The sequence below is a fragment of the Aedes albopictus genome, chromosome 2 (genome assembly GCF_035046485.1).
Source record: "Aedes albopictus strain Foshan chromosome 2, AalbF5, whole genome shotgun sequence".
Lineage (NCBI taxonomy): Eukaryota > Metazoa > Arthropoda > Insecta > Diptera > Culicidae > Aedes > Aedes albopictus.
The window spans coordinates 69,542,572-69,563,617 of record NC_085137.1 but is presented as its reverse complement, the minus strand read 5'-3'; the positions used below and the strand labels follow the sequence as shown (position 1 = coordinate 69,563,617).

The 21,046-nt window shown below is 36.8% G+C and overlaps 1 protein-coding gene across 2 annotated transcripts in view; it reads left to right on the top strand.

Moving 5' to 3' along the window:
• The window catches only part of LOC115265631 (alpha-tocopherol transfer protein-like), a 36,720-nt gene extending 23,052 nt beyond the window's left edge, over window positions 1–13,668 (top strand). For both annotated transcript variants that reach the window (XM_062849833.1, XM_062849834.1), the window contains exons 5-8: window positions 2,734–2,884; window positions 3,151–3,298; window positions 3,404–3,560; window positions 13,119–13,668. In XM_062849833.1, the coding sequence (XP_062705817.1) occupies window positions 2,734–2,884; window positions 3,151–3,298; window positions 3,404–3,560; window positions 13,119–13,538 (876 nt within the window). In that variant the 3' untranslated portion in view covers window positions 13,539–13,668. The remainder of the gene's footprint in view (window positions 1–2,733; window positions 2,885–3,150; window positions 3,299–3,403; window positions 3,561–13,118) is intronic.
• The last annotated feature ends 7,378 nt before the right edge of the window (window positions 13,669–21,046 follow it).

Sequence of the window (21,046 nt, the reverse complement as noted above, 5' to 3'; positions counted from 1 at the left end):
AGAAGAGTAGTTCTTTCAAATGAGGAAAAATATTTTTGTTTTGTTGTTAAATCTAACAATAAGAATTCTGGAGAGCCAAAGTTGAGCTATTTCTATGGAGATTTCAATTTTTTGCGGTTTTTGGATGGTTTTTAATGCGTTTTTAGATGGTTCTGTGCTACCTGGCATTATGGACAGCTTGATATTGTAACATAGATAGCCTTAAAAAAGAGACCATCAATCATTTATTTAGGCGAAACAGTTATTCATAATGTCTAACGACACAACTATTCGATTGTATATGCTACGCTGATACATAATGAACGAATTGATGTACATATATTGTTTTGGTTTATTCGATGTTTATTCTCGTCCTGACAAGTAGTACAGGGTATATTTGAATAACAATTCCAATCAAATGAAGGGAAATATATTGCTTCATAACAGTCCCAAACACATCAAATAGATTTGAACCATATTTTGGTTCAAATTTGGCCTAATAACATCTTAAGATGTGTTCATTTCATCGGCGAAGTACTTTTTGTTGTAACAACGAAAGAGTATAATGTGCCCCATTGAATTTTGTACAGCCCCTAGTTTTGCTTGTCAGCGCTGTAACTTTTAAATTTGGTAAAGGAAATGGCTGACATTTTGAACACAAACCTCTCAATCTACATTTCATGCATTGCAAAATTTCAAAAAAAATCGATGCACTATCAACAATTTTATAGTCGAACCATGTATTGGGACTGAACGTGATTCTAGCCCCTCGGACAGAAATTATTCAGCACCCTTTATTGTTTCGATTGTACTATTGAAATTATTACTATATCAATAATAATGAAAATTTTCAGGCATAATATACACAGATTCTGGGTCATTAGGCCGAAGGTCATTAGACCGAATGGTCATTAGGCCGAATGGTCATTAGGCCGAATGGTCACTAGGCCGAATGGTCATCAGGACGAATTGAAAGTCAGCCGTCATGAGCCTGTAAAGGAATCTGTTGTTTTTACCTTTTCCAACAATTGTTGCCAAGAACTAGTTTAGCAATGAAACTAGAAAGAATAGCCTATGTTTTAAAGAAGGAAAAATGTATGAAATGAATATCAGCAGTTTCAGCGCCAAAAACTATTTTAGCAATGATGCTAGAAAGAACAGCCTATGTTTAAAAGAAGGAAAAAATCATGGGTAAAATATCACTAGATTCAGCATCAATAAAGTATCTCCGTGTCTGTCACACGATATACACATGCAAAATTGTCATTTGCATAGGAAGCTCTCAGTTAATAACTATTGAAGTGTTCATAGAACACTAAGCTGAGAAGCAGGCTTTGTCTCAGTGGGGACGTAAAGGCAAGAAGAAACCCCAATGACCATTCGGCCTAATGACCATTCGGCCTAATGACCATTCGGCCTAATGACCATTCGGCCTAATGACCTTCGGCCGAATGGCCTGACACCATATACACATAATCAACTACCTTCTGTGAAAATTTCCTGGAAATTGGCAGAGAAATTCAAAAGTTTTGAATAGGCAAACATCGCTCATGAAAAACCAAACCAGTTGATCAAAATTGATGAAATTTTGCAAGAAAGTGTCTCTATAAGTATCATAATTGCTAACAAAATGTCATAACTGAGGGGGTTTTAGACCAATTTTTCATCCCATACAAAATGTATGAAGCTTCAAAATCAACCCAATTTTCTCTGATTTATTGTAATTTTTCCAATCATCGTAGAAACAATCTTAAAAGAGTTCCTGAAAGCTTGAAATTTGAAGAATTTTATGATGTGCTCACCTCAAAATCGACAAAATGGTCACTTACACCCCTTTGATTCTGGGCCCCTCAATTATCATCAAAATTTCCTGAATTGTTTACTGTCTACAATAAGATGTGAAAAAATATTGCATCTTATTAGCGATTTTCTTTAAAATAAATACCTTTTTCGCTCAAAAATAAAGTTTCCTTATTTCCCGGGATCGCGGGAAATGGTTATATTTTTTCCCGTTTCCCGGGAAAGCTGAATCCCGGAAAAATTGGAAGCCCTAACTGTGACAAAGCCTGCTTTAAACCTTAGTGTTTCATGAGCACTTTTACAGTTATTTATTGAGAACTTTGTAGGCCAATGATCCTTTTAGTTTTGTATATCGTCCGGCAGGCACAAAGATACTCTCCGTGTCCAATAAAGAAAAGGAAATTTCTTGCTGAAATACCCACGCGATTACCGCTTCGGCTATGTGGGCCTACATTTGTATAGTTTCTAATGGATCCTTTGGATTGCACGTTCTCGGTGCCTTACACGGAACTACAAATCAACCCAAATTTAAGTTGTTTTGACGCAATCCCGGTCTTCCGTGAAATTACTCAAATTTGCGTCAAACAGCGATAGTGGTGAGTGAGTAGTTCTCGTTTGAGAGCGGCAAAAAAATTAACCCAGTGGTAAGTTGTTTTCACCCAACGGAGGCCTCAATTGACGCAAATTTGGGTTAACTCAAGAAAACCAAAATTTGGCTTCTTCCACGGAGGAGCAGTGGATGCGTCGGTGCTTCTCTCTTCGTTTTCGACAACAATGTGGTGGGACGAGGGAGAAAACAACCCAACTCTGACTTAAAACTAAAAGCAATTTAGCCGAATTTGAGTTTTTAAAACTTATTCTTCGGGTTATCATTATTTTCCGTGTACACCTACCGTGATTACAAATTCTGGATCCCGTATCGCACTTCAATATCTTCATCTTTTCCAATTCCAGATGCAAAAGTACTACAAAATGAAAGACGAGTACCCCGAAATATTCAAGGTATCTCCACCGTCGGAAATGAAGTTCATGCTCGAGATGCAGATCCAATGTATGCTTCCGAAGAAGGACGAAAGCGGGCGGCAAATTTATTTATTTAGAGTTGGTAAGTAGGTCATTCGTGAACTACGTAATTTCCGGCTCCCATCAACCATAGGTATATCATCTCATCACTATATGCATGCCAGAATGTGTGACTGACGACAATGTACATTCAAAATCACATCAGTGCTCCATCGATCCATCGTGTTCGAAGCCATGCTGCTGGAGTACCGCCCAGAGTGCGCAAACTTTTCCCATCACAAAAGTTCCACGTTTATCGTACGTTCACTCATTCCCGTCACGGTGCTAACGTTTTTTTTCCTCTTCCAGAAAAATGTGATCCATACAAAATTCCAGTAGACTACGTATTCCGAAGCAATGTGCTCGCCCTGGAGGATGCAGTCCGGAACCCGGAGACCCAAATTGGCGGTCTGGTGGTGCTGTTGGATATGGCCGGATTGGGTTTTGCTCATGCCAGGTGAGAGCTCTAAATCTGGTGTAGAGACAGAGAAAGCACACTAATTATATGTGGTGTACCGTGTGAGAGTCATTTACCGCAATAATTGTTCTGTTTTCTATCCAGGTATTTATCGCCGCATCTGGCTCGGAAGACGGTAGAAGTGGTGCAGGAGGCTTTCCCCATGCGCTTTAAGGCGTTCCACGTGTTGCACGAGCCATTCTATTTCGATGCAATTCTGGCGGTGCTGAAGCCGTTTTTGAAGGATAAAATTCGGAGAAGGGTGAGTATCTAGATGTCTTTATCTTCGGTTTTCGCTTTTGGCATTGCATCCCAACTGGGGCAATGTCTGCCCATCACCCCATAGCTGTTCTCTGAGCACTTCCACAGTTATTAGCTAAGAGCTTCCTCTGCCAATGATTCTTTGGTAGTATGCAAAGCAGCTTTGCGGTTGCAAGGAGCAATAGAGCGATTCCTAAAAATGGAGTATTAGATAAAATCTGGAGCTTCTGGAAGCAAGCTGGAGACGATAACAGGAGGATTCATGGACGAAACTAGTGGGCTAAACAAATAGCTAGGAACTAGAGATTCTGGGAATAAACTGATAGATTGGTAATGTCAGGAAACTTTCACGAATTTTTACTTGAGAAAGATATAATTACTAAAAAAAACTGGATTTTCCGAAACTACTGAGGAGCGAATTCGGCAAGATTGGATATTTAAAAAATAAGAGGAAAACGACAAGAAACGAACTATGGGGATGCCGGGACTCCAGGAGGCATAATAGAGATTTTTGAAAAAGTTGAGGATTATGGAAAGAATATGACTGTTTCCGAATCTCCTTTAGATATATTTCTCAAAGATATTTTTCCAGAAATCTTCCAAATATTCCTCGTGATTTTTTTTATCTGAATTTTTTAGGAGTCTCCCAGAAATTTATGCAGAAATTTAAGGAAGGCATCTAGGATCTTCTAGCTAAATCCTATCAGACATTCTTCTAGGAATTCCGACATAAATTTCTCCAGAGCTTTCTCCGAAAAATCTTCCCGGTTTTTTTTTTCAGGAATTCATCCAGAATCATCTCCGAAAATCTTTAGGAATTCTGACGGACAGGAGTTCTCTTGCTGAGAATCGTTCAGTTCAGAAGCTCCTCTAGAGATAACTTCAGGAATTTCTCTAGGAATTCATTCAGAAAATCCACCTGGAAATCCTGCATTGATTTTTCAAAAAAAAATCTAAGAATTTTTCCTGCGTATTCTACAAGACCTGTTCAAAAATTGTTCAAAAAAAGATTTTTTTAGAATTTCTTGTGGAGATTCCAGCAGAAATTCCTATTGCGATTATTCTAGAATTATTTCAAAAACTACCCCAGCATATCTTCAATAATTCCTGCAAAAACTCCTCTAGACAATTCACCAGGAATTACTTTAAAAGTTTCTCCAGAGGCTTGTGCAGATTTTATTCTCAGCGATTCTTCCAGGAATTTGTCGAAGAATTCCCGAAGAATCTCTGAAAATAATGAAGAAACGGTGTTATCACATTTTCCTGGGTGCCACTTCCCGGAATACTATTTACCGGAGTTACATTTCCCGGTTCAAACCATTCATAGACTGTCCTGTCTAGTGTCCATCCTTAACATTTAAGTCCTTGATACCGCATTTCACGAAACTGATTATTCCGCGAGATTCATCATTCCGGGAAATGGCATTGGCAAGGGGCATTCCAGGAAAAGTTGTACCGCCAAAAGAAGTCATTCCTGACGAATTCCCTGAAAGAATTCCCAGTAAAATCTTTGAAATAACTTTCAGATGAACCGCTTCAGTAATTCCTGATAGAATCTTCATAAGACATTGTAGAACAGTGATTCCCAAAGTGGGCGAAATCGCTTGAGGGCGAAAGTCAGCGAAAATTGGAAAACATCAAAAGTATTGAATTACAAGTCGAAAATGTAAACTGAATCATGAAAACTCCCTGACATTCAAGCTTACACTTCAAGTTTTGTCTAGGATAATAAAAAAAAGTTGTTACTATTAAACATAAGCATCGACTTCATTCTACAGAATTATTGATATTTATGTGGACTCTTTGGCAAAATTGCTAGACGTATTTCTGAAGGGTTTGTGTGATTCTGGAAATCTAAATAAAAATATATTTTGAAACTCTTATAATGAACATTCATGAATCGTGATTACTTTTTGTCAAAATTATGAAAAGAACATAGTTTTTTTCGCGAATTAATGAGAAAAGTTGCGTTTACTCGTAGGCGGAATGCGTGAATAGGGTCAGAGACTATTTGAGCAGGAGCACATATTTTGGGCACTTGCTGCTATAACTCAGTCAATTTCAAACCGATTGATTTGAAAATTCTGCGTAAAATTCCATTTAAATCTAGTCATGAATTCCGCATATTTACTTGTTTGATAATTTATTTAAAACACAGAAAGCATTCAAATTTATACGAAGCTTTTTGATTTGAACCTGGATGTGGATTTGGAAAAACAACTACATTTGAAAATACATCGATATTTATTATCAGGGGTACTCACTAAACAGATTAAAATGCTGCGTAAGCCATAATTTTCTGCTTATTTGAAATGTTTCATGATTTTGCGAATGAAATAATCAAAGATTGCCTTGGTGATCGTGACGTTTAATCAGTTTAATCAGTTTACGGTGTTAAGTGAATCCCCTGCACTTTTTTCACATAACATATGTTTGTAATTGTTTTCAAATTCTCCACCAGTCTGACTAATTGTGACCAAACATTGACTCTCAGTTGTTGTAAAAGTCCTTTTAAGAACAATGATAAAACATCTGGTTGGGAATACCGAGTATTCATAGGTGTTCGTAGTTCGTTCTATTTCGGTTAATAAATGTTCAATTAACAACGGTTTGAAAAGTAGGCATAAACACGATTTCAATATTTTTGAAAGTACGATTTAAATTCACTATATTTTTTTCAAATGCGGAAAATCAACACATTTACAAAACAATTTAATGAAAATGAGAGCGGCACAGATTTAGATACACTGAATGTCACTGCTAGATTTGCCACAGTAGCGCATTCAAAGGCATTAGCTAAGCACAGTTTCAGCCTCTACTATAGAAAAAATAAAATCTCACCTAGGGGGCAATTTTTTTTTTAAGCTCCAAAAGTTTAGGAAACATTGTTGTAGAGGAATGTCTAAAGGAGATACTCTCTTAGAGAATTCACAAGGTATTTTTTGAGAAAAACTCAGGAGAAATTCCTTGTGGAAATACAAAATGAGTATCTGAGGGATATCCTGTAGGCACCTTTAAAAGAATCTCTGGAGAAATACATGAAAGCTTCGCTGGAGGAACCTCTGGAGTAATTGCTAAAGGAATCTTTGGAAAAACAACTCTTAGAGGGATACAAATTTCTGTAGCAGTTTCAGCAAGATTTTTCTGGTATTATCCTTAAAAGAACTCCTAGAGAATCTTATAGTGAAATCTCTGCAGAAACGTCTGAAAGAATTCGTTGATATTGAAAAAAATCGCATTATGCATTCCTGAAGTCATCTTTGGAAGAAATTTTTAAGTCTTCTTTAGAAAAATACCCCTAATAATCTTTTGAGCGATTCTTAGAAGAAACTAAAGGAATTCCTAGACAAATATCTGGTGAAATTTCTGAAACAATTTCGTATGGAATCTTTGGAATAATTCTGAAAAGAATCCCTTCAGGAAAGTCCTACTGAACTTTCAAGGCGGATATCAATTTATCTATCTGTTACTTGAATTGCTGGAGTATTCTATGGCAGTTTTTCTGTAGAAATTTCAGGAAGATTTTGTGAAGAAAACTCTGGAAGATATTCCAGAATAAGCAAAAAAAAATGAATCTATGAAGAAATTCCTGCAGAAATGTCTGAGAATTTCATCTTTTCGTGATCTCAATATTTTAGAATTATCAAATATATGAGCAGTTTTTTTTATCTGTATTAACGAGATTTTTAGCCCAAGGCTAGTTCATCTCGGGACCCACGCTTTACTTCCCTTCCGAAGGAAGAACCCACATTTTGTGAGTTTGTCGGGAGTGGGATTCGATCCCAGGTCCTCGGCGTGATAGTCAAGTGTTCTAGCCATCACACCAGGTCCGCTCCACATTGTGCAGATTTTACTCAGGGATTGTTCCAGAAATATCTTGAAAAGTTCTTGAGGATGTTGAAAAATTCCTAGAAAGAAAAAACCCTGCCTGGAGGAATTTTTAGGAAAATATTTGAAACAACTTTCAGAAAAATAGGTTTAGGAATTCTTGGTGTAATATTTCTAATTCAGGAATAAAAAGAAAATATGGAATATTTACAAGAACTGCAATAAGAATCTCTGGAGGAGATGCTCTCTAGAACAATCTCTGGGCAATCCTTGAAGGAAACTCATGAGAAATTCTCGGAGGAATTTCTAGAGGAATGTCTGAAGGTATATCTGGATGACCTTCTGGTGGACTTCCTGGTTGAATCTTCGTAAAAACAACTCTTTGAGAAATACTAAGTGCTACCTCTGCAAGCTTTTAGAAATATCTGGAAAATTTCTCAGAGGCATCTCTGGATTAATTTCAAGGGAAATTTCTGAAGGTATTTTTTTCTGTAGGTGGTTCTGAAGGGTTTTCTGGTGAAATATTTAAAAAAGTTTCTAGAAGACTTCGTGGTGAAATATCTGGAAAATATTCTGAAGGAATTCTGGGAGGCATCTATTGGGGAAATCTTTGAAACAATTCCTAAAAAACGCATTTGGAATTTCTAGTGCAATCTATGAAGCAATCCTTCAAAAATTTCTGGAAAAGTTCCTGGAACAATTTCTGAAGCAATTTCTAGAGGAAACTAAATGAATCACTAGTTGAGTTTCTACCGAAATCTCAGGAATAACTCCTGTTGGAATCTTTCTTTGGCAGAATTTCTAAAGAGATCCCTGGAATGTTATCTAGAGAAATCTCAGGAGGTATTCCAGAAGCAATGGATTTTTTTTTTGAAAAAATTCTGGAGATATTCGTGAAGAAAAGTCTAGTGGCATCTTTTGAAAAACTTCTAGATGAATCTCTCGATGAATACGTGGAGGAATCTCTGCAACAGTTGCAAAAATATCTATTTTTAGGATTCTGTAACATATGAGCTGATTTTTACTAGGATATTGGAAAGATTTGTAGAAAATGTTGCTGGAGTTTTCTGATATATCCAGAAGGCGGTTTAGAAATAAAATATTTTAAATCATTTTAAAAGCATTGCATGACTGGCAGAGATCAATTTCTGATGTAAATTCAGGAGTAATTCTTGGACACTTCTTGGACTATCTTCTATTTTCTGAAATAATTTGTGGAATCATTCATTTAGTAGGGGAGAAATCCTAGAATAATTATGAAGGTATTTCTATTGGGCTTTCAACAGTGGTTTGTTCTTTAAAAGAATACTGTAATTGACAATAATAATTTGAACTTTAATTTAATAATTTAATTTTTTGAACAAATGTTTCAACATAATTTCTTAACTAGGAATTCTTTTTGACTCCATTAAGAGACCTCCAGAAATTCATGGAAGTGCGGAGATTTCTTTGGCATCTTCTCATTAAACCCTAACTGATATTCTTCTATAAATTACATCACAAAATTCTCAAAGGTTCTCTCTTAAAAATCTTTCTTTTGGAATCCAGACACATAAATCCATCAAGAGTTCTCAATTCTTATCCAGGAATGACTTCGGGTATTTCTCTAGGAAGCAGTTTCCATATGGAATTCCTACAGAGATTTCTGAAGGAAATGGAATTCCTACTTTCTCCCTGAAGAAGCTTCTACTGAGTGTTCGGATTTCTGATCTGAACAGATGTTGTTCGAGAAATTCCTCCAGAATTGATTGCAGAATTTCCATCATGAATTCCTTAAAAGATTCTTCTAAAAAAATATAAAAGATTCTCCCAGGATTCCTCCAATAGTTTCTGCAAAAAAATCTCCAGGAGAATTTCCAAGAATAACTTCAGGAGTTTCACCCTTGGCTTGTGCAGCTTTTTTTCTCAAACTCTTTAGGAAAATGCCTGAGAATCTCTTTCGAATAATTTTTAGAAAATGTCATCTCTGAAGAAGCATTTGGGAGAGTTCCTAGGGAAATCTGTGAAAATCCTGATGGAACTTCTACAAGACATTCTACAGGAATATCTGGAAGAGATGCTCTCTAGAACAATCACTTTGCAGGCATCTCTGGAGAATTTCTATGATGAAATCTTTGAAAAACAACTCTTTGAGAAATAGTGGTATATCAAAAAAAAAAAGCCTTTAGAAATGACTGCATAAGTTAAAGGAGAAATATCTGAAGTCATCTCGTGATAAATTCCAAGTTAAATTGCTGGAGGCATTTCTGTAAGAAATTCTGGAGGAGTTCCTGGTAAACTCCTTGAAAACCTCGTGATGAAATCTCTGGAGAAATTTCTGAAAGAATTATTGAAGGAATTTCTAAAAGAGTGTATGGGAAATTCTTTGCAAAAATTCTTAAAATAATCGCATTATGAATTTCTGGTGGAAACTCTGGGAGAATTCCTGTAACAATTTGCGGGGCATTATTCTTAGAGGGAACAAAAAGAATTTCTAGATGAATTTCTGGTTAACTTTCTGAAGAATGGTGCAATCTTCGGAATATTTTCGAAAAGAATCAGTTCAAGAAATTTCAAGTGAAATCTCAAGAAGGATAGCCTAGAGAAATATTTTTCTTAAATTTCTTTAGAATTTTGGGGCAGATTTTCTAAAAAAATCCCTGGAAAGTTTTCTAAAGAAAACGCAGAAAGTATTCCAGAAGTAATCAATTTAATTTTTCAAGTATCTCTGGAAAATTCGTGGAGAAATGTCTGGTGGCGTATACGGAGAAACTCTTGGATGAATCTCTCAAGAAAGTTGTGGAGGAATCTTTTCAAAAATTGCAGAAGTGTCTGAAGAAATTTATTTTTTTTTTATGTTAGAACCAGTGAACACAATGTTTTGGGATTCTCCAATTTATGAGCTGCGTGAACAGACATCAATTTTCCGATCAATACTGAAGGTGGTTTTAGAAATATGCATTCATTTAATCCGAAAAGCATTGACAGATATCAGTTTCTGATGTAATTTCAAGAGCAATCCTGGGGAACGTTTTGGGATGAATTTTTACTCAGTTCCAGAAACAACTTATTGAGAAGTACTGAAAGAAATACCTGATTCCTACAATAGCTTTTGAAGGATATCCTCAAAGTTGTTCGAAAGGAACTTCCTTGGAAAAGCATAAATTTTCGGAAAATTCCAGTGGAAGAATTCTAGAAAATAAATAAAACTTTGCTTATTATTAAGAAAATGTCTAGCAAAATTGCTGAAATTTTCATGAGGTATTTTTTTTAACTGTTCCAAGCATGGCTGAAGAAATTCTTGAAGAACTTGAACTTCCGTGCAGTGTTTGTCGGAGATCCGAGAGCTTCTATGAGTTTATTAAAAAAGATTTTTAATTGAATGATTTCCTAAAGAGCATTCAATAGTGAATGCTGTTGTTGAAAGGTTGAAGCATAACAACTGTTGAAATAAATCCTAATATAAAAGGGACAATTATTCTTTTAGATATTACAGAAATGTTTTAGAAATATTTCCACTAGGAGCTGCGTTCCTAATAATCGTTGAACTATTCTCTGTGAAATACTGTTTAACTTTTTTCAAGAGCCTTTAAGAGGTTTCGTGGGAATAAAGGCAAAAGTATTTAAGGATTTTCTTATGTTTTTTTTCATAATTTTAAAAATCACCTTCAATCGCTCGCTCTCTAATCTAAGACGTAGATTTTTTCATCCCCATTAAGTTTGGCTGATTTCACACCAAAATAGCGGGAAGTAATTCAATTTTTTTTTCAATGGCAATGTTCAATTATGTTTGGGAAATTTTTGCTATAACACTCTATGATACTTTTTTAAGATTATTTACTAGAAGAGATTCTAAACAGCTTTTTGAGAGAAATCGTGAAAAATATTTGACGAATGGAGAAAAAAATTCTGTAAGTTTTCTGAGGGTAATTCCATTAGATGCTTCAACAATCAACATACATTAACCCTCCTAGGATGTTAAGCTAGGTGCACTACGATGGCGTAGTGCACGTTCAGCGAGCCTATTTGGGTCATATTGACCCCAACTACCTTCTACCAGTAGGCCGGCTCTCCTCCATTTGGGAAATTTGTTTCATAAAAAAACAACAACCTGAATTGTCTTGACAGGGTTCAATATTTTCAAGAAAATTTCCAAAGATTTTATTTAAATATTTTCTTGCAAGAGTCACTTAAAACTTTTCTACAAAATTAGACGAATCTCTTATTTTTTTTTGTAATTTTTGAAGAAAATCGCAAACGTCTTAAGTTATGTTGTTGGCTTTCCAGTCTTCTGGGAGAATCAAAACAACTAGGGTAAATGTACCAATTATGGCTATAGTACCAATTACTCGCCATAGTTGATTTTCACCCTTTAATGATGTAAATCAATGAGAAAAAAATTGTGAACAACAGATGACGTTCACAAAAGATGGTTGCACTCATTTAAACTCCACATTTTGCTCAAATTATGGTAGAAATAAATCATTTTCCTTAAAATTTCGGCTTCTTTGCACTTAATATCGCCATAGTTTACTAGTTATGGCTAATTCCATAAGGAATGCATGCAAATAGTGCGAAAAGGAACCGAAGTTAAAAAGTGTTGCCATAACAGGTACAGGGTTCCTATCATTGGCACACGCTGTAATAAATACTAAAAGAAGTTTTGGCTCCGTTTCTATATTTTTCCTATAAAGTATGGAAACTAAACTATCTTTTAACATAATGTTGACATTTGTTGGTCTTCTCGTTATTATTGTACAAATAATTTTCCTTAGGTAGTGCCATAATTGGTACAAGCACCCTATATGTTTTCTTGATCCGACGTTTCGGTCCTTATTGGACCTTTTTCAAGGATTCTGCATTATTTATTGAGTCTAGTACATGGTAGAAGGGTTCTTAATACATTGGATATTTGCCGAAAGTCTAGTTGTTTTTTCGTTATCGTGTTTATTTGAACAGTTAACCGTCATTTATGTTTAGCTATAATAGAAATTTTGTTAAGGACTCCTTAAACTGTAGTTCTCAAAGTTACTTACTTTTCTAGGAGTGTTTTAGCTATAGGAAAACTAGTTTATAATATATAATATCCGTCCCACTGTATGTTGCACTGGCGCAATTTTTCAAAATGACTGTTGGTGGTTAAACTGTTATTCTGTCTTTGAGTTAGAATTACATGAACGTAGCTCCTGTACAACCAAAAACCTGTGCTGTCGACACTCCTTTGTGACTTGTGTACTGCTTGGGTTGTAATCATTCTTCATCCTGCTTGACATCAATTTCAGTGGAAAACTCTTGAAAGTGTTTAAGGCTATTTTTTTTGGGAGTTTCCTCGAGGAATATATAAATAAAATTTTAAACTTATTCCCGATGACATTTTTAGAAGTTTTGATTTTTTGAAGAAGATACTGGAAGGTTTTTTGGTAATTTGTGGAAAAAATATGATTGTTTTTTTTAGAATCTTAACAAACATCTTATAAAATACGACCTTTACAGAGATTTTCTCAAAGCGTTTTTTCTGTCATTTATACTATCGGTTTCAGTTTCAAAACAAACATGGGACTGCAAAAAACAATACAATTTGGTTACTGTGGATCTACTTTCAACAGATTTTTAGGGGAATACTCCTTTCGGTTTAGTTCAACAATTTTTTACTTGTAAATTTTTGAAAATAAGTTTTACTCTTCAGGATAGGCAGTTCTTAGCGGACTTAGAGGACTTCTTTCATTTTTTCTAACACTGTCCATCTTTCCAGATACACCTCCATGGCAACAACCTGAACTCGCTGCACAAGTATGTCTCGAAGGACGTCCTCCCGGTGGAGTACGGTGGCAATCAGCCCACCTTCGACAACACGGAATGGCGCACGGCCATCCTGGACAACGAGCAGTACTTTATCGACTTGGAGTCGTACAACAACATGGACAGTGGCTTTCAGGAGGCGTTGGATAACAATGGCGGCGATACCGACAGTATCGAGAGTTTGCAGTTTGGCGATACGGAAACCGAGGACAGCGAGTTCGATGAGGACGACCGGCGGGTGTTGAGTCCGAGGCGAACTCCGCGGTCGTTGGTGAATATTGAGGAGATTTTTCTGAAGAATGAAATGAACGGGTTGGGAATTGATGGGGCGCAGGGGGACGGGGTCGAAAAGGAGGTGGAAGATGTGAAATAAAGCGTGTGTGATATAGGATTTAATTTTGGGTTTGTTTTATTTTCTTGCATATTCATTTTAGTTCCTACACATTTAGTTGTGTTCCCTTCCTGGCTCTTTCTGCTTTGTCTTAGCGTAATATTCCAACTGCGACAAGGCGTGCTTCTCAGCTTCTCAGAGTTATTATCTGTGATTTTTTTTTCTCTATTACCAAATCTCCATTTTTAGTTTAAAAAAATGTTTTTTGAAATATTTTTTTAAATTTTTTTTTAATGTTTAATATTAGACAAGTTTCGTCAAAAAAAAACTACAGTTTAGGCAGATGTTTCGTTTATAAAATCAATAAAATCTGTTCGAATGCGTTTATTCCAAAGGTGTTATCCTTTCCAGAAAAAATGATTTGAAATCTTGTTAGAATTATTATTTATTTAACGACTAAGTACTGTCCCTTCAATTTATAGTTACAAAGAAATCGTTTTTATGTCTTGAAACTTCATCATTCGAATTGTAAAAAAAATATAGTTGTTCTTCGACTTTTTGCCGCTGAAAAGGTTTATTTAGCAGTTCACTTAAAAAACTTTAAATTGATACATACTTGCATAGCTACTGGAATTATATAGAGTACATTTTCAGATATTATTTCTAGCTAAAGCGTAAAAAAAATCATATTTTTATTTTTTTTTTTGTAAAAAAATTTTGGTGGACCCAAAAAAAATTGACTGGAAGTGATTCAGAGATTCTCTTCAGCGGTACAATAATGGCTTTGCCCACGTCCTTGCAGATAGGTTGGAAGAGGAAAGGAATGTTAGTACCAACAATATGTTATGTGAAGGAATGTGAATTACTATGTCATAACTTGTGCATTAACCTTAATTATTTTTGTTTTGTATTGCTGAAGTAATTCAACTTCTTTCATTTGCTTACTTGACAACCCCTTATATTGGTGCTCAACATGTTTAAATTAAAGTTGCTATAAAACCCCATATTTTAGGCTAATACAAAGTATGTATCGATGCAATGAAATTATGAGCGGTGTGGAACGCTAGCAGTTATCAGTACACCAAATTACAACGGATACCATGAAGTTGAAATACTGATACGTAGCGACAAGATGAAATGTATAAGAAGGGTTTTGTAGAAGGCATATGCAATACGCTTAAAAGAAACAACTGGAACACTTGCAATTCTTACCTATTTACATCAGAAAACAAACACTTGTGAAATCGATCAACATTGATAATGTTAAAAATTTCCTCATTCAAATGATAGAGTTTAACATGTTAAAAGAGAAAACTATACCAACACAAATCGACGTCAATACAAACTTCAAATCGTGTTAGTAACGCAGTTCAATTAGCTCAAATGCCTCCCAAATACAAAAAACTACTAAAACGTAATCAAATCATTGCTCCAAAGAAAAGTTATTACCATGAGCTTCGATGCGTTAGGCAGAATTCCAAACATCAATTAAAGGTTGAATCCCGATTGCATATTCCATTTATTCGACTGAGTCTTCCCATTTGTAGAATTTGAAACAAATCCCCAGTTGATAATCCCTTGCAAGTTGAATTCAACAGTCCCCAATCACAACGATAGGCGTCGTCTGTTTGCGCTCGATATTGATGACAGATAATGGCTTGTTTACCTTATCACGTCCTTAACTGCAAATAGAAGTGGTCAGCCGTGCGATGTGTTTATCTGTTATGAATGCGATGCGGTGCGTTTGGTGGGTATTTGGGTATGGTCGGCCTACGAGGAACGGTGGTGAATGCTGAATGGGCGATTGATGATGAACGCTTCTTGCGAATAGCATGGTTTGGTGTGGTTGTGTATCAGGCCGCAGGTAATGCTATCCTAAAACAACTTTGTCGCGGATTGCTTGCTTGATATACTGTATTATTATTGTTGAATTTTGGGGATTTTTTTGTGTTGGACGTCGGATTAGGAAGCCTATTTTACGCACCAAATAAGCGATGATTCTTCAAAATATAAATCCTTTGAAAGTAAAGTGCTTCCGAAAAATTAAGCTTTAAATTATTCTTTAAATCGCGAATTTATAAAAAAAATCACTTTAAGGTAGCAGCCGAGTTCTTTCGCAGCTGTCAAAGTCTTACCATAGCCATGAACATCATCCTAACAGAAGATGCTTGACTTTCATAGTACATATTTACCTTACAAACACTATAAATAACTCCTATCCATGAATTGCATCACCGACCCATCGGTAACTCCCAGATCTGCCATCCTTTCCGTTGAATAGTACCCAATTAACCACGGTGCTGAAGCCTTATTGCATGCAGATATACGGTGTACTTAGAGCAATTATTACTTTACATGCAAACTTAAAGTTGATTTAAAGTGGAAATGGGCAATTATGCGACTGCTTCAAGATTATACCAGTATAATCCTAATTTGATTCTATTATTGCCCACTTCCACTTTAAATCAACCTTAAGTTTGCATGTAAAGTAATGATCGAACTAAATACACCGTATATCTGCATGCAATAAGGCTTCAGCACTGTGGTTACTTGGGTAAATACTCCAATCCGTGCGGGTTGTGGGGACGCAGAGTGCTCTCCGTCTCTAGTAGCAACAACCAGTACACTCTAACATTCCTTTCACTTCCGTGCTGACTATAAGGACTTGGCCGGACTTCCCCTCTCCACTAACGAAAATTTCCTCGCGACAATCGTGGAGTAGATGAGGTGATTACGGTCTCTAGTAGCAACGTACGTCACACTTACATTTCTTCCCTTCCCTTACGGTCGTAAGGACGTGACCGACGCCGTTATTGACTTAATAAAGTTTGGAATTCTCAAAAATGCACTTTGAGAGCGGTAACTACTCCCAAGCTCCGTTTGTTGATTCCTTGCGCAATTTCGATTGTTCTGGTCAATCACGCACGGAGTAGCGACTACGAATTGTACGGTCATCTTTGCTCATGCTCATGCTCATGCTCATGCTATAGGTCCAACTTGCTTTAGGAAAATCTTAAGGTAATCTTCTAGAGATTTATTCTGCTATTTCTCCAGACATTTCTTTAGGAATTTCCTCAGATACTTTTTATTTTGTAAGTCTTTTAGTAACTAGAGTAATGTGGGGCAAAAGATCGCACGTTGTGACAGAGCGTTCATGATTATTGAAAAATTTAATCATGATTAATCACTGATGATTAAAATTTCAATTTCTGTGATTAATGATTAAGATTAATGATTAATTTGATTTTTAGGATGATTAATGATTATGATTAATGATTAAATGTGCTTTTATTCGTGATTATAAATTATGATTAATGATTAAAATGGCTAATTGATTAAAAATCATGATTAGTCATGATTAATCAATCACAAAAAACTGTAAATGATTAATGAAAAATTAAATCTGGGTTATTTAAAATATATTTGAAATTTCAAATACATAGTTTCCTGTTCCCAAGTAGAGCGCTCAAGTAGAATTTCTCCTTTTTCCTTACGGAATAATAAACAGAATAATGGCCTTTTTTTCGTAAAGAAAAGTGGCAGCTTCATTTGAATTGCATGGGACATATTACCGCTGTTACACTTTGCTTGCCGCCTGCGAACTGCTCAAGAGCAAAAAGTAATTTTGAAGTGGAATCATTACATACTTGACCATTACTTGTTCTATCTTTTCGTTCAGTACGTACAAAGTGGAAACTAACCTTAGAAATGTTTCTCTGTATTGGCTGCGGATGCATGAATTAAAACGGGCATAAAAAAGATGTTATTTGTGCATAATATAAGTCAGGGCTTTAATAAGCGTATGTAATGGGGCACGTTTGGTGTAGTACTAGATTTGTAGTAATGAGCTGAATTTTAGTCTGGTGAGAAGGTCAATTCTTCATTTCTGCAGTGAAATGGTGCAAAAAGCGTGGGTATCTAGGTGGGTATTATGTTTCCTTGCCTAATTTGATGCTGTTTGAGCAAATCTTTGGATAACTATGTTGTTTATGTTGCAAGAAATTGAGAAAACAACAACAATGTTGCCCAAAGTTTTGCTCAAACAGCATCAAATTAGGCAAGGAATCATAATACTCACGCTTTTTGCACCATTTCACTGCACCTTAGGCCGTCCCTTATTTTGCAAAAATTGGAAATGTTATAAGTTCGTTAGTGGCAAATGATCGTTTCAGCTAAGAAATGATCGTGTCAAAATTTGAAGTCCGTATCTCAAGGCTAAGTGGTCCCTCAAGGGGCCTAAAGTTGTCAAAAATTGTATGGGACCAAAAAAACATGAAATTTTTTTCGACGAAAAAATACGCTATTCTACTAAAACCGATGATTTTAGGACCCAAAAGGGCCAAAAATGTGCTTAGAATTGCGATATCTCTACTCGTTTTTGAGTAAACGAACAAAATAGGGTAGGTTTCCTTCGGAATCTAAAAAAATGGTCAAAAATGCTGATTTTTCGGTTGTTTTTTGTCAATATCTCGGAAACGAGTAGAGATATCGCAAAACTAAGCACATTTTTGGCCCTTTAGGGTCCTAAAATCACCGGTTTTAGTAGAATAGCGTATTTTTTCGTCGAAAAAAATTTCATGTTTTTTTGGTCCCATACAATTTTTGACAACTTTAGGCCCCTTGAGGGACCACTTAGCCTTAAGATACGGACTTCAAATTTTGACACGATCATTTCTTAGCTGAAACGATCATTTGCCACTAACGAACTTATAACATTTCCAATTTTTGCAAAATAAGGGACGGCCTACTGCACCTTCTCACCATACTAAAATTCAGCTCATTACTACAAATCTAGTACTTCACCGATCTGTCCTATTCGCCAGAACAGATCTTGCTCCTGGAAGTTTGAGATGGGGCCAAGGGGATTTCCAGGAAGTTCCAAGGGTCTTTAGGAATGTTACATTTGGTTGTTTTAGGCGATTTCAGGAGCATTTGAATGGCGTTTATGGGCGTTTCAATAGTGTAAAGAACATTTCAGAGAGTTTCAGAGGCGTTCAAAGGGGTTTAAGGGCAAGTTTAAGGGATTATTCAAATTGATTATGATGATTTCAAGGGCGTTGCAATGGGATTACGGAGGTTTCAAGGGCGCTTCGAAGCATTTCAGATAGGGTCATATCAGGGGAGTTTCAGAAACATTTTGGGGTTTCAGGGGCATTTGAAACGGAATTAAGGGAATTTCAAGGGCATTTCAATGAGATTATGTTAGTTACAGGCGTATTTCAAGGCATTTCCGGGGCGTTTCAAGGGTTTTCGTTAAGAGGTTATGAAACGCCTCTCCAATTCACCTGGAACCCCCACGGCCCCCATGTAATTCACCTGAGACCGTCCGGTAGCACCGAAAACGCCTACGTAACGACTCTAAAAGACGTCAAAAATAATCAGAAATCCCATAAAATCCTCTTGGACTTTATGTAATGCATCAGAGACCCCCCCGAATCACCTAAAACGACCTTGAACCCCATGTAACGCACCTAAGACCCGCATCGAAAACACCTCCGTAACGCCTCCAAAAAATAATCTGAAATTTTCTGAAATGCCCCCGAAATCCCCTGAAAACCCCATTGGCCTCATGTAACGCACCTGAGACACTCCGAATCCCCCGATAGCGCCTGCGTAATGCCTTTGAAATCCACCGCAAACCTCTAAAATGCCTCCGAAATCCCCTCGAAACCAGCTCTAAAACACGCCGAAAATCCTCTAATATTTCTTGAAATGACCCCGGAAACGCCCCTAAGACCTGCTCCAAATATCAATAACCCCAGCGTGATCCCCAGGTACTCTCCAGAAACCTCTTTGGATCTCCTGAAACGCCTCTAAGACCTCTTAAAACGCCCCAAAGACCCCCTGAAAGCCCCTAGAACCCCCTTAAATGACCTTTGCCTCAAGGTACCTCCAGAAATCCCCTGAATCCTTCGAAAGACCCATGAGACCCCTTCAAACCCCCTGAGTCTCCCTTAAAATGCCCCTAAGACCTTCTGGTGCGCCCTGGTTCCCCATGGAATACCCCAGAAACGGCCCTGAGACCCGTTAGAACTCCCCTAGATCCCTCTAAGGCCACTTGATGCACTCCTGAGACCTCTTAGAATGCCTGAAGCCCCCTGAGGGGACCCTTAAACCTCCCTCAACGCTCCTGAGATGTCCTGGTACCTCCTTGAAACACTCCTGCTATCTCCTGGTACCCCGCTGAAACCCCTTTTAACCCCCTGCATTCAACCTTTGCTCGTCCCGATAAACGCCCCCTAGCCGCTGTTGCCATAGTTACCGTCATTATTAGATTTTTTATACACAATATTGTAGGGCATAAAAAAGATGCATAAACTGAAATTGCACAGAAATAACCTGCATAAAAGAGGTTGTAGTATTTAGAACAGCATTGAAACTAATTCAAATTGGATCATACATTGACCAAAACAATTTTATATGATTATGATAACTGATTAATGATTAAATTGCGAAAGCAACGTGATTAAGATTAATGATTAATGATTAAACGATATTTTTTGTGATTATGATTGATGATTTTTGAGTAATCTTAATCATTAATCATTATTCATGATTAAATTTATGATTAATCATTAACGCTCTGTGAAGAATAGTTTATTGGTGTGAAGTTCATGGTAATTCATGTTCATTCTTTCACTCTACCATCGAAATGTGATTTTTTCTATTCATGGTATTACATGCCAATAGGAACATGGCCTGCCTCTCAGTTAGTATACATAGTGTATTCTGTGCATACTTCCAAAACTATTAGAGTAAGGTGAGGCAAAAGTTCGACCCTAGATGAAAATTCAATTGTTTTCAAAAAATCGAAGCAGATAAAAATAAATGAATACAGTGTGGTAATTCTACCATCCATGAGCTAAAATTTTGATGAACAAAGTTACGCCTTATGTCTTCTCAATTTTGAGGTACAATACCTGGCATTCGCCCAGGATGGAGATTTGGCCCTCTGTACCACCATGGGTGCTCAGGACTGAGAGTAAGAAAGTAAACTGGACGAGAATCTGGAGGTATATAAGAACCAAGTGACTCACGTCAGCAGAACAATCCTCGAATACTTCTAGATAGTAAACGAAAAAATCCCATACGCTTCACTTTTACATCTCCAGAATCAAGCGGATAGCCAACAATGCCCTAACAACGTGGATGATCTAGAGCAGAAAAATTCCTCATGCCGAACAACAAATGATTCATGGAGACATCAAAGGGCCCATATAGCCGAGGCGGTAAACGCACGGGTATTCAGCATGACCATGCTGAGGGTGACGGGTTCGATTCCCGGTCGGTCCAGGATCTTTTCGTAAAGGAAATTTCCTTGACTTCCTTGGGCATAGAGTATCTTCGTGCCTGCCACACGATATACATACACATGCAAAATGGTCATTGGCAGAGGAAGCTCTCAGTTAATAACTGTGGAAGTGCTCATAGAACACTAAGCTGAGAAGCAGGCTTTGTCCCAAGAGGACGTTACGCCAAGCAGAGAGAGATGGAGACATCTTCGACCAATGCTGGGCTGAAAACAACTTTAGGAAGGAGGATTACTTTTA